Genomic DNA, 16,525 nt, shown 5'->3' with positions numbered 1-16,525 from the left:
TGGAATATCATAAAAATGAAAGTGAATGTGTACTTTAACACCAATCCTAGAATACCATAATGGAGGACATCTTTCTTGGACCTTAAAAGAAGTAAAATTAGGCTAAGTGAAGAAAGTGTCACATGATACAACAGTTAATGAACTCATATAAGTTATTATTTCAAGAACTGAATGGGGGCTGGCCCCGTGGCCGAGTGGTTAAGTTCGCGCGCTCTGCTGCAGGCGGCCCAGTGTTTCATTGGTTCAAATCCTGGGCGCGGACATGGCACTGCTCATCAAACCACGCTGAGGCAGCGTCCCACTTGCCACAACTAGAAGGACCCACAACGAAGAATATACAACTATGTACTGGGGGGCTTTGGGGAGAAAATGGAAAAAAAAATCAAAAAAGAAAAAAAAGAACTGAATGAAAACATGGATTATTTTTAATTGGATGAGAGATTCACAACGAGAAACCAGAATTGCTGGATGGGGCCAGGGTGGTGAGTGGCATCTGGAACTCTGGAAAGTCATCCGTCAAGGACAACCATGCCCAACACCAGCATACAGAGTGGCCAGGATTGAGTCAATGATGCTTGAGTTCTCAGTGAGCCAGAAGGATGGATGGCTGGGCAGAGGGGCTGGAGCCTCTGAGTTCCCAGAAGTCTCCATCTTACCTTCCAGAATGGCTGCCCCTGGACAAAGATCTTTCGTTTGAGTTCTTCCCACCAAGCAGTGGTTCCCAAACCTGGCTGCCCCCTAGAATGACCAGCTTTTTATAAAGACGATTCTAGGAAGCCCTGCTGGCAATTGAGTCGCTTGGCCTGGAACGGGGCCCAGAAGTCTAGATTTTGAACAAGCTTTCTTGCCGCCAGGACAGGAAAGTGTTTGGGATCTCAAGGGACCCTGTCCATCCCTCCCCAGCTGCTCTCTCCACTCTGCACTGGGTGAATCTGTTAACACTGCTGCTCCCTCCCCAGAATGTGGTCCCCCCAAAGGGCAGGGACTCAGGCGGCTTTGGGTACCAGGGACACAGCACAGTGCCTGGCGTGGAATGAGAAGGCACTAAACATTTGTGGAAGGAAGGCTGGACAGACAGGCAGGCAAGCTGCCTTTTCCCATGTGGGCTTTTCTGGGAAAGAAAAGCTTCTATTTCTGGAAGGAGCTGCTGTGACTGAGACAAGATCATTGCAGCAAAGGAAGAAAGGCCAGTGGGGGAGGGAAAGGCTCATGATCCCCCAGACCACAATTTCTTTTAAAAGACTCCTCCATAACTTTAATAACAAAGTCACAACAACGGGACTGAAGTGTGACTATTTGCCCGGGTTAGCATCATATCCCCATTTTACAGATGATGAAAGGGAGGTCCAGGGAGCTGGTCTGCGAACACAGCATTATGAAATGACCCAGCTGAGACTCTGCAGCCAGAGTGTGTAACCGCCACCCGACCTGCCCCTCACCTCTCACAGGTGTGGCAGCCCAGTTCTGGAGAAAACATCCTGCCTATTTGAGAAGTACCCATTTCTATCTTAGAAGCATCCAGCAAAAATAAGTCAATAGCTGAGGAAATCAGGGGAGAGCAAAAGGCCCCTCAAGAAAGAGAGCATTGTACACCTCTCCAAACAGGCTATTTCCTGTCTAATTTTTATTCCCCTGCTGTGTGCTGAAGGTCACTGGTTACGTCTGCACAAACCAGCGAAGTCACGATAAAGGAACACTTGGCCAGGAAAATGGACCAGAGTGGAGAGGAGGAGGGGACAGAGGAGGAGGAGGTGAGCCAATTCAACAAGGGACGGTCCGGCCTGCTTTCCCTCCCTAAACCGGCCCAATGACCTTCCTCGCTCACAGTGACCACTCCTCTGGGCTGGCTTCCTGCAGGCCCACAAACAGCCCAGTCTCAGGAGCCAGCCTGCGTTCCTGCCTCCAGCTTGGGCGCTGCTCGCACTTCCCAGGAAGGAAAGCTCTCTTGAAAGGGCTGGAAAGGTGGGTGCCACGTTGAGGATCCTTTCATTCTTCTCAGAGTGTGCTTATTAAGAGTTTGCAGCCGGGGTGGGGCATCAGGCCTCTTTCTGAAAAAGTACTTGATCATCATCTGGAGAGAGAAACATACTTAATGACAGAGCCTGGCTGCTCCCAAGGGGATGACTGGTGCGGTGGGGAGAGGGATGAGGGAGGCGACAGGATGGGGAGAAAGTAATTATTCTCCTTCGGATCTGCAAAGGCCAGTCCAAGAGGGCTTTAGAAAAGACAATCTGGAGTGAGGCAGGCTGCCTTTCTGGATGTTGCATGGCTTGGGTGTCAGGAGTGACTAAAGAAAAGCCACCTGCTTAAGGGGGGGCCTGGTGGCTCAGGCTCACAGCCAGCACTCCTCCCACAAATTAGGACACACCAAAGATGTCAGGAGGGCTGTGGTCTTCCCAGATCCAGACCCAGGAAGGAGGCACGGGCTCAGAGGCTTCCTCTGTCCCCTTTCTCTGCTCATCTTTTTTCCCCACACAGACAAGCACAAAGTAGGCCCTCAAAACACCACTTGGTCATTCACAGCTCAAACTGAGGGGGAGACTGCAAGAAGGATGAGCTGCACGCAGGCTGTCCTCCGCGGCTAGAAGTCAAAGGTTTAAGGAACAAGGAGTCAGGGCTTACCTGGTGTTGACAAAGAATTTTCTTTCTGTTAAGAGAAAAACATCTCCTTAAAATGTTACTTATTACCCAAGCATTCTTGAAAAAGAAAGCTTTCTCGACACGCCCCAAAAAATCTGTTTTTGCTCTGTGTTTAAGGAAAATCTTTCCCATCACGCAGAGCCCTCCTGAGGGGCAGGACTGCCTCCGAGGGGGCAGGTCCCTGGTGATGGAGAGCTTGAGACCAAGGCCTGGCAAGGATGGCCCCCGACTCCTGCACCCACTCCCTGGGGGGTTAGCATAGTTAACCCCACACCAGGCCATGTCAGAGGTGGTCTCCTTGGCATCACTTTCTGGGCTTCTCTTCCTACCTTTCTGCCACGCCTACTTGGAGGTTTTCCTGGGCACCCCCTCCTCCCACGGCTTCAACAGCATCTCTCAGCTGATGGGCCTATTTTTGCAGCTTCTCTCTCATTGCTAAGAGCTGCTGTTTACTTTCTCCATATCTGGCTCTGTGCTAAGCGCCTTGGATGAGAGCTGTTCAGTGTGGTGTCTAAACCTCGGGCTTGGAGCAGACCACACACTTTCAAATCTTTCCCTCAGCTACTCACCGAATGCATAACCTTGGACAAGATGCTTGCGTCTCTGTGCCTCAGTTTCCCACACTTCAGAATGGAGGAAACAATAACACGGACTCCACGGGGTTCTCGTGAGGCTCACACAAATTAAGACATCCCACGTGCTTTTAACAGTGCCTGGCACGTGTGTCAAGGTGTTAGCAATTCTAATTGCGTCTTTTAAGCCTCACAGCACCTCCAAGGTAAATATTATTATCCCTGTTTGCAGAGAGGAAAACTGAGGCTGAGAGAGGAGGTGGAGCCTGACGAGAGTTTGCAGTCCAGCATTTTCTCTGCTACCCTGCAATAAAGATAATAGTAACAGCTAACCGTTAGAGAGTAACTGTCAGAGTCAGGCTTCAGATCCAGGTGGCAAATTTCAGAATCCACTCTTTTAATCACCATACTAGATTGCCTTTCTGTAATGGTTATGGAAAGAATAAATATTCAACCCCAGAGTTTACTGCTAAAATGGCACCTAGGTTGGGGTTGGAGAATGTCTTTGAAAGTGCAGTTGACTCAAACCAGTTCTTTGGAGGCAGCACTGATCCCCACGGGCAGACTTAAAAATGCGCAAATAGCCTGGCACATAATACTCATTTAATCCTCACCGTGATCTCGGTGGTATTACCGGCCTTATTTTACAGGTAGCTGCGAGAGAGTCAGCAACTCCCCCATGATGTTGCAGTTAGTATATGTTGGAATTAAAATTTGAATCTGTGTCTGACTCGAAAATCCCTGGCTGGGTCCCAGAATCTTGATGGAGCTTAAAAAAAAAAACAAAGCAAAACAAAAACAATTCATGCTCACTGACTCAGAATCTCTTGGGGTGGGGCCTGGGCATCTGATTTTTAAGAACCAGAATCTGACGTGTAGCCAACCCTGTGCACCCTTCGCAGCTACAATGCCTCTTCCAAGTGCCGGGCCAGCATTTCCAGCCGCCGGCCGAACATCCCACCTGGGCGCTCAGCAGCATCTCACCCTCTCTCCCTTCTTCTCGGGGTCTGGAACCGCCATCCATCCACCCGCCTCCCCTGCTGGGAACTGGGTCATCCTCAACTGCTCCCTCTCCTTCCCCGTGGCTAGTGCTACCCAAGACATCGCCAGAGCCCATGCCCTCTTCTGTCTTTGCCGCCTCCACTTTGGTAAAATCTTCTCATTTCTGGTCTGGGTTACGGCAGCCGCCTCCTAACTCATCTCCCTGTCTCGAGTTCTCCTCCACGTCTCCATCTCTCTCCAGGTTATTCCCATTCCTTGTCCCTTGTCCTCTCCAACCCTGAAGTCCAGCCCACATCCTTTCTCATGCCAGACTTAACGAACTAAAAACTATCTCACCACCTACTTTTCTGCTTAAAAACTTCCACCAGCACGAGCCCCCCCGGGGGGGCTAATATCCACATTTCTTAGCATAGCAAACCCAGCCCCCAGTCCCTGGCTCAAAGTTCCCATGTTCCAGCCACATGGAATTTCCCCACATCCCCCAAACGAACTGTTCTTTCACAGCCTGTGAACATGTCACGTTGTGCTTCCCGACTGAAGTGGGCTTCTGACCTGGCTTGGCTGAAAAACTCCTACTTGTCCAGTGGGACCCAGCTCAAAAGTCACCTCCCCTGGGAAGCCTTCCTGGAGTCTCCCAGGGAGATGGCACTGCTTCCTCTGTCCTTCCCCAGCACAAGGCTGCATTTTCAATCACAGGGTGGCATTGGAATTTGATGACAAGCCTGTCCCTGAGTGAACTCCTCATTCAGCAATCACATATTAAATGTCTCCTCCTGCCAGGTGTGGGCCCAGGTGCTGGGGATACTGACGAATAAAACTGAGTTTCCGTCTTCAAGTCTACTGAGCGTGGCAGAGAAGAGGGGACAGGGCATTTCAGAGAGAGGGCAGAGCACGTGCAAAGAACAAGAAGGCAGGGGCAGCAAGTCATACATATGTAGGTGAGGGAAGATGCTTAAAGAGAGTGGCAGGAGACGAGGCAGGGAGATGAGTGAGGAAAGCTTGGGAGGGCTATGAGATCCCCCTCTCGTGCGCCGTGAGACATCCCCCCACTTGCCCCAAGATTCCCTCCACGCGATGGAGATAGGACTTGAGAGGACCATGATGAGATTTGTGGCTCAGAAAGATCCTGTGAGTTTCTGGAGGTTGTGTCTCAACCACCTTTACAACCACAGCATGTAACAGTTCCTGGAACACAGTAGGCCCTGGGGAAACGTGGCTCAAAAGAACAAACGCACGCTGGCCAAGGAATGCCCCTTGTGGGGAGGGGTTGGATCTGACGCGCTGGGGTCCCTGAGATTCGATGTTTCCAGTGACTAAGCCTCGCTCCGCCCCCAACCCCCGGGGGTGCCCGCAGGTGCCTGACTCCCGCCATGTTGGCGCTGCTGTGTGCCTTCCTGCTCCTGGCGGCCGGCGCCTCGGACCCTCGGGCGGAGCCCAGCTCTAATACGACGGAGCAGATCCGCGACATGCACGCCAAAGTGACGGAGATCTGGCAGGAGCTGCTGCAGCGGCGGCAGGGGGGCAGCGGCCGGGATGCTGCGCTCCACGCTGCCTGCCACGTGCAGCCGTCGGCCACGCTGGACGCCGCGCAGCCCCGAGTGACCGGCCTCGTGGTCTTCCGGCAGCTCGTGCCCGGCGCCAAGCTGGAGGCCTTCTTTGACCTGGAGGGCTTCCCGGCCGAGGCCAACGGCTCCAGCCGCGCCATCCACGTGCACCAGTTCGGGGACCTGAGCCAGGGCTGCGACTCCACCGGGGCGCACTACAACCCGCTGGCCGTGCCGCACCCGCTGCACCCGGGCGACTTCGGCAACTTCGCCGTGCGCGACGGCCACCTCTGGAAGTACCGCGGCAACCTCGCCGCCTCGCTCAGCGGCCCGCACTCGATCGTGGGCCGCGCCGTGGTGGTCCACGCGGGCGAGGACGACCTGGGCCGCGGCGGCAACCAGGCCAGCGTGGAGAACGGCAACGCGGGCCGCCGGCTCGCTTGCTGCGTGGTGGGCGTGTGCGGGCCCGCGCCCTGGGCGCGCCAGGCGCAGCAGCACGCCGAGCGCAAGAAGCGGAGGCGCGAGAGCGACTGCAAGGCCGCTTGAGCGCGTCCCCCGCCCCCCGGCGGGCGCCCGAGACCCCCTCCACTCTCTGACACCCCCCCCCCATGAGCCTTGAGACCCCTCTGTGCGTCCCGAGACCCTCTCCACTCCCCGACACCGATCCATGCGCCTCAGACCCCCTCCACGCCCTGACACCCATCCATGCACCTCAAACCCTCTCCACCCCCTGACAGCCCTCCGTGCGCTTCAGCCCTCCTTGCACCACAGACTCCCTCCATACCCTCACACCCCTCCATGTGTCCTGAGGCCCCATCCATGCTCCCCGAGACTCTCCCCACTTGAGTGTCTCCCTCTGCTCCTAGGCACACCTTCCAACCTGAGGTCCCCCCTCTGCCATGGCTGAGGGCTCCCTGAAAATCCCTCCATCATGAGATCTCCAACCATGTATGCTCCACCCCTCTCTATCCTGAGGGCAGCCTCTGCCTTCTTAGCCCTCCACCCCGAGTTCTGAGGACCCCCAGAGATACTGAAATGCCCCCATCTACCCTGAGGGCTTCCCAGACTCCCCGAGATCCTTTTCCATCCTGACAGCCCCACTCCCACCCCATGAGCCCTGAGATCCCTCTATGCCCTAAGGACCCAACTCCCCCGACCCCTTAGGCTCCTCCTAGGTTCTGAGACCCCTCCTGAGGTTGCCTTGCATCCCCCCTCAGTCCCCAACCATCACCTCCACACTCCACCATCATGTGCAGCCTGCAGTTGGGCGCCCCTGCCTGGCATCTTCAGCGGTTTCCCGGCCACTGTCGCCCTGCAGAGAGCTGTTCCTTTGGGGGCTGTATGACAATCTTCATGTTGCTCATTAAAAACTCAGCAATTCAGTACTGCATCAGAGCCTTGGTTAGTTTTTTGTTTGTCTGAGCTTCTCTCCCTGCCTCAGCTATTTTTTGGAAATGGCAAAGATATTTCCCAAATCCCGGCAGGACTTCTCTCCCGACTCTGCTGGCCACAATGTTCAGTCACTGGCTGTGGTGCCCTTGGGTGTGGCTCCTCAAATGGAGGGCACCAGGGTCACTCAAGGAAGTGAGAAAAACAAAAACACAGCCTCCTGGGCTGCATCCCAGAGCTGGGATGTGGGGGGAGTCTGTTTGCAACAAGTTTCCCTGGTGACTCCGGTGCTGGAACCACGGGCCTGGCCTGAGGTGAGCACCCACTCACTCGGCCCTGTGGCTGCTCACATCTGCCCCTGTGTGCAGCCTGAGGTCCATTTCCCAGAGGGCACAGACAGGGCCAGAGAAGCAATGTCACTGGGCGCATTGCAGGGAGGTCAGTGTTGGTATCTGAAGTTGTCAGCCTTCTCCACAAGCAGGATGATGCTGTTCTTGACCTCTTGACACAAAGGCAGCTGGAAGCAGTGGTGTCCCAAGGCAGGCTGATTTTGATTAAGGCTTGTGGAGGGCTCAGCCTCTCCGTCTGAAAATGGTATCTAGACACAGACTAGATCAGTCTTGCGTATTCACCTTCAGTGACTGAATGACAGTACTCATGACAACTTTCTACCCTCCTAGGGTAGACCCGCTTCCCAGCTGCGGCTTTTCCACTCTGGTTACTCAGAGGTGCCCTCCATTTCTCCCAGACTCTGATGGCAGTGAGTCTAATGGAAGCTTAATCAGAAGCCCATCCCCGGTGGTTATTTTACCTCTTAGTAGGACTAACTCATTATTTAAAATCTTTCCTTGAACCCAAGTGACAGCTGGAGAGGAAGGCCTTTGCCTGGTGACTTTGCTCCACCAACTGGTTCTCTGGTTTGAAATATTAACTTGAACTGTACAGGTCAGCACTGAAAGGGAATTAGCAAACTGAGTTGTCAAATATCCTGATCTCAAATACATGTGTCTGCCTGGCCCCACAATTAAAACTTGTGAAAACGAGGCAGCAGTTACATAGGAACACACGACAGAGAGGAATAAAATGCCAAACACCCCATCTCCAACTCTGCTGCCTGAATTATCGGTTAATTCTGGATCATCAAGGCAGGTTTGGACTTATTTTTCAGAAGGAGGCTGGTGCTTCTCATCACCGACCTTCCCTCTTAGTCCCTCCAGGCTGCTATCATCGAAGATCGCAGACTGGGGAGCTGAGAAACAACAGAGATTTATTTCCCACAGTTCTGGAGCCTGGAAGTACAAGATCATGGCACCAGCGTGGTCGGGTGAGAACCCTCTTTGGGGTTCATAGCTGGTGCCTTTTTGCTGCATCCTCACATGATTTCCATCATGTGGGGCTGGGCATCTCTCTGGAACCTCTTTTCTAAGGCACTAATCTCATCCGTGAGGGCTCCCCTCTCATGACTTTGGGACCCTCCAAAGTCTAACCTCCTCATACCATCATCTTTGGGGGTTAGGATTTCAACATATGAATTTTGGGGGGACACAAACATTCAGACCACAGCACCTTCTTTTCTTAGTTCCTCTCTTCGCTACCCTCCATCCCCCAGACTGAAGAGCTACCCACGCCCACCCTCTCCATTTCTCTTCTGTCCATTAGTGGGAATGGGATCGATAAACTATCCTATGGGGCTCCAGAGCCAAGAAACAAAGAGGAAACAATAGAAAGACAAATTATGGCTCACTGTCAGGGCAAAAGAATGCATATAGCACGGCGGGTGACAGCTCAGGCTCAGGTGGAAAGACCTGTTTGGAACCACAGCTCTACCACGCTTACAAGCTGTGTGACCAGAGCAAGTCACTTCACCTCTCTGGGCCTGGGTTTTCTCATCTATAAAATAAGACTTTCAGATTGGATTGTTGTGAGGATTAAATCAAGTGTTATTCATGAGTGGTATACAGCATAGCATGAGGATCTAAGGATCTAATAAATGTCTAACTAATCACAATGGCTAAAGTGGGAAAAATAGCTACCTACTAACGGACTGGCCTACCTTGTAAGGTAGAGTCATGCAACTAGAAGGATTTGAGTGACAAAGAGGTTGCTACCTCTCAGGTTTGTAAGGATTTCTGTGCCCATTAAGCGGCTGGCTGAGATGATCTCTGTGATCCCAGATGCCGGGGGGAGGAGCCCTAAGAGCAAGGAAAGATGGTGGGCCTCAAAGGCAGGCATCTGGTCCTTGGCTCAGAACCTGATGTGTGGACCAAACCCGCCCACCGGACCTCACTTGGCCTCCGAGGCTATTTTCACTCCTCTCATCTTACAGATCTATTTTGCTAATCTCCTTATATTTGCTGTTTTGACTTCCCAGCCAGCTTGCTAATCAGTTTGCCTATTTGACTCACACGGTTTGCATTTGTCACCGAGACTTAAACACACACTTGTTTTGATTTCTTTTTGTAAAATTAGAAGCGTTTGATGTAATGACTCTACCTAGACACAGCTGGTAAAGTGAGAAGAATGCTCAAGTTTGCACAGTTTAAACACAATGTAGACAATAATTAGAAATGCTATCTTTGGATGTTTAGGATAAGCTTTTTCTCAGAATGGCAGGGAATTTTTTTCTGAGTGGGGCTTTTCAGTGCATGTATATACAGAAATACTAAAAACGTAAGAAAATAGAGCAAATCAGTGAGTGCTTTGGTCAACTTGAAAGACTGCAGGAAATAAACCGACTGATTTTAGATCTGGTGTTTTTGACTGAATGCATAAAAGCTTTACAGTCTCCATAATTTTCATGACTACCACATGATCTAATAGTTTTAGGTGACAGATTGCAACTGATAAGTTGCTTCAATATGCTAGAAGCAATGCTCAGCCTGTGCTCGGCCTGCGGCGAGGGTGGACAGGGAGAATGATGCAAATAATAAAGATAATTAATCATCTACAGCCAGAAAATTACCACATTTTTATTTCAGGTAACAAAAAGATATAGTTATGATATGCAGTGATCATAGAATCCGATAAAGCAAGATCTACAAATGAACAGAAGTTACTTCTTTCTTTAAACTACAAAATCGCAGCTGGTTTGCTGGGTTTTTTTAAGCCAATTGTTTTCAATTTAATAGGCTATCACTGGCCTCAGCTAAGATCCCAAAATATATTCCAGGGCTCACATAGATTCCAGAAAGTCAAACTTGTCAGTATGATGCAAACTTTCCTTAAGCATCCAAAAATGGTTCTCATTTAGTAAAGAGGTGGTATGAAATGTAAGGCAACACATCTTATCTATCATTTTAAATTGCCTTCATGCTGTATCAACTTGTTTTGTTTTGTTTTCGTGAGCAATCATAATATCAAGAGACAGGTCCTTCTTGTTTTTTCTGCTTCTCATTTCTAATTAGATTCACCGCTAAGCTCTCTAATCTTCAAATTTTTCTCTGTTCAGAAAGACATCTGGAAAAAGGGAATATGTTAAAGTAGTAAGTTGAGGGGACTCCTCTGGCTTTTTGATATCCCTAACTGAGTCACGTGAAGGTACCCTCAGTATTACTAAGGAGAAAGATTGTTCCAAGTGGAGGCTTCCAGAATGAAAGCAGACGGCAGAGGGAGAAGGTGCTGAAATGAAGAACTTTTTCAAAGAGAAGTAGGGGACCAAGCCATCCACAGGCTGCAGGAAAATGACAGAGCCAGGAGACAGCCCCACTTTTTGGAGAAGCAGAAAACCAAGAGGGCCAAAGCCATGCTGCAATGTCAAAGAGACAGGAAGGTGACCCCACTGAGCAAGGAGCTGGTCTTGGAAATTTCTTAAAGAAGAGATTGAACCTTTCACGTCCCATGGTGAATTGGGATGCAAATGCTCCAGTAGGAATAACACACCCCAAAATTCACTCCAACTGTGAATGACTCACGCCAGAACGCTTTTTCGGAACTTCACATCTTGATAGGTGTGTCTGAGAGTGAGGGCACGGAAGAGGAACAGAGATGGAAAACAAATTTTGCTTCCTTAAGATTGCCCACTGGAAGGAGTTCCAGCGGGAATTGAGCTGACTGCCAGCAGAGCCTCCTAGCTCCAGAGGCTTCCGGGCCGGGCGAAGAAAGGAGGAGGGGAGAGGAAGGCGGGCAGAGGAGGCATGGAAAGAGGAGGAGTTAAGGATGAGAAATACCTGGTTTACAAAAACCAATCCATTTCCCCCGGCCTTAATTAAAAGAACGACAAACACTCAGATGTAAAAATCCACACCTAAAGGCTCTCAGGTACAGAGCAATCACAAGAAATGCAGTGAGTGCAAACAAGCTTTCATTAGGAGACCTGTCAGCTCTGTTTCATTTATCCAGACTGTTCTCCATTCTGCTGGCAGCCGAGCTGGAAAAATAATGGAAGGACAGACACAGTTGAAGAGGTAAACAAAGGTGGGAACATTCCAGTGACAAAATAGAACAGGTGATAAAGAAGCCAGGGAAGGGGAGACATGAGATGGCATTTTTCTTAACAAACAACCACCTCCGCCCCTCCCCCCAACTCTAAACTCACCAGTAATGTACTATTGGCTTTTTAAGGGAAAAATAAACATAACCAAAAAGACAATGCTGTTGGTGGCCTACTCAAATCTCTTCCCAACTCTCCTACACTTCTCAAGACCTGACTTTGTTTTGGTGTTCATCCTTTTAGAGTCTGCATGTCCAGGGATGGGGCTCCTCCCCAATTCAGAGGGTGATCTTGATGACCCTAAATCCATCACAGTAATTCCATCTCCCCTGCTAGGGATGTTTAGACATAGGCGTGTGACATGTCACATAGACATGTGATAATTCTGGCCAATGAAATATGACGAGAACTGGGTTTCTTGCTCTTAAAACACACACACACACGTACATGCACATACATACACATGGAGAAACTTCCTTCTGCCTTTGGACAGATGTGAGAACACGTGATGCCTGGAGCTGTTGCAGCTATCTTGTTAGCATGAGGGAGGAGCTGATACCAAGGTAGGCAGAGCAGAAAGACAGAAACTCAGATCCTTAATAACTTTCTTGAATGAACCAGTCCTGGAATGCCCTACTTCTCAAGTTAATGTTATGCAATAGAATTCATTTCCCTATTGTTTAAGTTTCTGAAAGTGTGAATTGGAGCTGAGTATGCTGACTGATGCAGGGTCATCTGGTGGAGGAGGGGAGAGAATGCTGCACTTGACAATGACTCTTAAAAAGACAACCCCAAGTAATTGATGAAACTCTCTTTAATATCTGTGGAACAGAAGAACCACGTTGGGCCGGGACAGCAGAGGTGGGACAGTGGCACACGTGTGTATGGGGCATTGTCAAGATTACACATGTGACAGGATCAACTCACTGCCTCCAATCCCATCGAATAACACAGAACCCTCCCAGGCTGACTGCACACGGAGTTTAGGTATCGCTCCCTATGACCTCCCCGCCCCGAACCCCAGACTCTGGGACTCATGGCAGCTTTCTTGCCCACGATGGGATGTGTCGGAGTTTATTATAAGCCCTGCTTTCCAGAAGGTGATGAATGAGCCCTAAAGATGTGCACCTGGCCGACTGCGTGTCAAAACCAGAGCTTCTGCGGGGAGAGATTTTTCTTTTTCTTATGATTGTATTAAATCTGGCTGTATTTTCCTATGCAGGAGTGCTGAACATTTGCAGACAGTTAAGGCCTAGTGTGGCAGGCAAATTATTTCTGTGGCTGCTGGCCTGTGCAAGCTTTGCAGCTGCAGAAGCAACCTCCCTAAAGGGGAAGTCGAGGGGGCGGGTGTGGGGAGAAGGGAGAGGCTGGAGCGCAGAGGGGTGAATGGGGCACTGGAGCCTGGAGGGCAGCGGTGGATGATGTGTTCAGCTCACCAGGGGCGACGGTGCCCTGACTCGGGCTTGCCTCCATCCTACTGCAGGGGTGACCTCAGGCGAGTGGGAGGAAAGCAGCCGGAGGTCCACCCAGTGTGCATCTGGCAAAGGACTGGACCTTCTTGTCTGCACTTTGCCCTCCTTCAGGGTGAGACCGCACAAAAATCTGACAGAGCTTCCACTCCGCTAGCAGAGTGATGCCAGGAGACGAAATGTGGCAGCAAAGCATCAGAGTGGGCTGGCCACCCATGTGCAGGTTTCACGCCGGGGATCACAAGCCTGGGTATAAACATTCGATTTTTAGGATGAATTTTCAACCTCTCCCACCTCAGGAGCTTCTGTTTCTCCTGCAGGAGAGTCTCTCAAAGAAGGGATTCTGGTTCTCAGGGTGCTTTGAGCTTTGGGATCTGGTATCAGGCCCTCCTGGGGAAATGAACTGAGCTCAGCTCAAAGAAAGGTCTAGCATTGGGTGAGCCTTCAGTTTCCTGCAGCACGAGATGCTGCCTAGGAAAGCAATTGTTATCGCCAAGGAAAGAACCAGGTAAGGTTGCCCACTCCCCCTTTTCCCACCCTTGGCGCTTGTACTTGGTTCCATAGTCCCCTTTCCAGGCTGCAATGAAGTTATTTTGTTTCCCTCTCTCGTTCCACTGTAGGGCCATGAGCTCTGTGTCGTGTCTTTAAAATCCCAGTACCTGGAGGCACAGAGGAGGCAGCCTCAACATTCTGTTGGAGGTGTGAAAGGTGGTACAGGAAGCTGGATTGGCCCTAAGAAGCTCTATCTTGCCCAAACCCCACATGGTCATAAAGTCCTACATGCACCACAGGTGGAAGAGGGAGCACCAGCATACCCAGGTTCTAGCACTCATCTCATCTCAGAAACGAAAATTCCAAACAGGATTGGAGTCCCCTTCCTTCTATCACTTCAGGTCAATTATCTTCCAGAATTACAGGCTAGAAAACTTGGCTCTAGCAGTCAGCAAACAGGTCTCAACAGGGGCTGTGGATTTCAAACTGGAAGTCCAATCTTCTGAGACTGCTCAACCTCCTTTCCACCTGCCAGGTGGTGCCATGACAGACAGTGCCGCTGGCAAGATGCCAACACCACCCACCCTGGGAGGTCCTACGGCCCCCAACATGATGAAGTGGAGCCAAGGGTCCTCTGGACCCATTATGCTCAATTATACCTTTCTCTCCGGCCACCTAACCATTACAAAGATGGAGACTTGATTAAAACCCCCATCCATTTCAAGCTTTTCCCATAATTTTGATCGACAACATTAAACGCTAATAGAAAAACATCTTATCTCTAATAAAATAAATGCTGACAGAAAGACGGATGCCAAAACCCAGCCATATGGCGGGCACGATCCTGTGCCTGGCCACGTTCACAGCAGTGCATCTTCGGCAGAAGGAGATGACACTGAGAAGCTTGAGGACCCGCATTTAATAAATCGAACTGTGCTGGCGTCATCAGAATATTCACAGTTTGCAACAAGATCTGTGTCTTTTCTCACTTGCAGACTTGGAGGTGTTTTAGGAGAAAGCCGCTCCAGCGAGCTGCTCTGATGCTTAATTCTTTACCGTCCCTGGTGCCTTCGACGTGGTGTCATGCCCGATCCCTCTCCCCATCATGTTTTCACCACACTCCCTGTGCCTCCACCCTCTGGGGTTTCCTTGCCGTCTTCCAGTGTGGATGCTTCGGCCACTGGCTGGCTGGACTCAAAGGAGTCCTGGCAGGACTTGAGGCACTCTCCCTTGGAGGCCAGACCCAGTGGGGATGGCCTCATCTCCTCCCTCTGACCCTCCATGGGACTCCCCCTTTTGACCCCTTCTGGTTCTGCAGCTGCCTGCTCCTCTGTCAGTTTCATTATCTCCCTTCCAAGCCTGTTTACTTCCTCCTCAGAAGGTAACTGGGATAATGAAGGATGAAAGTGCTTGCGTTGGTTCCCGTGGCTCGGATTTGCTGGGGAGTTGACAGCGGGCCTCCCAGCATCCTCCAGCGCTGTCAACGCCTCAGCAGTGGCACAACTTTCATCTCGTTCTTGCTTCTGAATCTCCCCTGAAACAGACCAGGACAGCATCAAACCTCTGGCAGGAAGTCAGCCCTCACTTCCCCTCTCCTCCCAACCTCTGGCCCACCATCACAGGGCCTCTGAGATAGAAAAGGCTGCTGAAGGGAACACAGGACTCAAATTACAAAAGAAAGCAGCCACTCTGATGATCGCTGTGCCATTAACGGAAGGACAGGGAGCACTTGCGCCCTGTTTATAATCCATCCTTTCCTGGCGCCTGGTTATCTCCTGCTTCTCTCTCTAATGGTGCCTCCTTGTGCCCATTAAATATTTAGATTGAGGACAAAGGTTTTGTAGGTCCTGTAGCTCAGGGAACACCTGGGGCCCTTTACTAATGAAAAGAGGTACCGGCTGCCTTCAGGGTGGGAAACAGAAGGAGCAGTGAGGGAGGGATTTGGGGACCCCCACCCCCATCCTCCATCAGCACCTCCTTCTTTCATGCAGGCTGCTGATGCGTCCTCAATTTCAAATAAAACATTATATGCAAAACAGTAACTGAATGCTGTCCCTAAACCCCTTCTCTCTAGAACAGAAATTCTTGAGCCACAACTGACGGGGAATGGGAGAGAACACGGGGCCCTGAGAGCCGGCATCTAGCCCCTACTTTCCTACTCACTTGCTCTGTGATCAGGAGCACCTGTCTGCCCTCCTTTTCTCAGATACGAAATGAGGGGCAGGACTCTCTGATGTTCCTTCCAGACCTAACAAGTGATGGTGGTTCTGCACGACTGGGAAGCATGTGGGGAGCGAGCTCTTAGCACTCAGATAGTGCATTCAGTACCAGAATTGGAGGTTCCCAGAAGGCAAGATTTTCTTAGCTCTCAGGCCAGACAGTGATGAAATGTTTGGAAGAGCCTCACTGGGCTGATCTCAGCCTGGGCGGGGGTCTCCAGGAGTGAGGGGCCCAGGGGACACTTCCTGGTACCCGCAGTGGAACCAGAGCAGAACCCCATTGCAATGGGCTCACATCAGATTCGCACAGGTGTGCTTTAGGCTGAAAGCTGGAACTTGGGAGAGCTTTAGGAGGGCTAGGAAGGAAGCTGACCTGTTCTGATCATGCATTTTCCTGCCTAAAACCTTTTGCTGGAGGCTTATTGCTTTTGGGATAAATTTCAATTCCTTTCACTTGGGTCCTTCACAAGGTCCTACCTGATCTGCTCCTGCTTCATCCTGCAGCCTCATTCCCCACGTTTCCCTCACATACACATGTCCTTCTGTCCATTCGATGCTATCTTTCAGTCTCTGCATGCTCAGTGGGGTTTCTCCCCTCTCTAAGGTGAATCATACCAACCAACGCTTAATAGGTGCTTTTCTGTGCTAGGCTTGGTGCTCAGCACCTTACGTGTTTATCTTATTCTAAAATGTAAGCAGAGTCCTCACCTGACTTGTTCACAGTGCTTGCACATTCTAAGTTTTCAAGAATGTTAAAAAAAAATAGTTC

The 16,525-nt window shown here is 50.7% G+C and overlaps 2 protein-coding genes and 1 long non-coding RNA gene across 8 annotated transcripts in view; 1 reads left to right on the top strand and 2 right to left on the bottom strand.

The window, feature by feature from the left end:
* Window positions 1-403: 403 nt before the first annotated feature.
* On the bottom strand, window positions 404-3,317 carry LOC139082347 (uncharacterized). Its single transcript, XR_011538252.1, has 3 exons — window positions 3,210-3,317; window positions 2,623-2,647; window positions 404-2,071 (listed from the first exon to the last, which is right to left on the bottom strand). It is a non-coding gene; the product is annotated as an uncharacterized lncRNA (long non-coding RNA).
* On the top strand, window positions 1,652-7,148 carry SOD3 (superoxide dismutase 3). The gene is made up of 2 exons (XM_070613061.1): window positions 1,652-1,962; window positions 5,569-7,148. The coding sequence occupies exons 1-2, from the start codon at window positions 1,808-1,810 to the stop codon at window positions 6,302-6,304; spliced, it is 891 nt and encodes a 296-aa protein (XP_070469162.1). The 5' UTR covers window positions 1,652-1,807; the 3' UTR covers window positions 6,305-7,148.
* Window positions 7,149-10,092: 2,944 nt separating this feature from the next.
* The window catches only part of CCDC149 (coiled-coil domain containing 149), a 100,384-nt gene continuing 93,951 nt past the window's right edge, over window positions 10,093-16,525 (bottom strand). For all 6 annotated transcript variants that reach the window (XM_070613057.1, XM_070613058.1, XM_070613055.1 and 3 more), the window contains one exon: window positions 10,093-15,071. In XM_070613057.1, coding sequence (XP_070469158.1) covers window positions 14,641-15,071 — 431 coding nt within the window. In that variant the 3' untranslated portion in view covers window positions 10,093-14,640. The remainder of the gene's footprint in view (window positions 15,072-16,525) is intronic.

The sequence above is a fragment of the Equus przewalskii genome, chromosome 3 (assembly GCF_037783145.1).
Source record: "Equus przewalskii isolate Varuska chromosome 3, EquPr2, whole genome shotgun sequence".
Classification (NCBI taxonomy): domain Eukaryota; kingdom Metazoa; phylum Chordata; class Mammalia; order Perissodactyla; family Equidae; genus Equus; species Equus przewalskii.
The sequence above is the reverse complement of the archived record's forward strand: the minus strand, read 5'-3'. Positions and strand labels throughout refer to the sequence as shown.

Coding starts and splice junctions, on each gene's coding strand:
- SOD3 (XM_070613061.1), top strand. CDS start 1,808: ATGACCTTCCTCGCTCACAGTGACCACTCCTCTGGGCTGGCTTCCTGC. Junction 1,963..5,568: donor CTCTTGAAAGGGCTGGAAAG/GTGGGTGCCACG, acceptor GGGTGCCCGCAG/GTGCCTGACTCCCGCCATGT.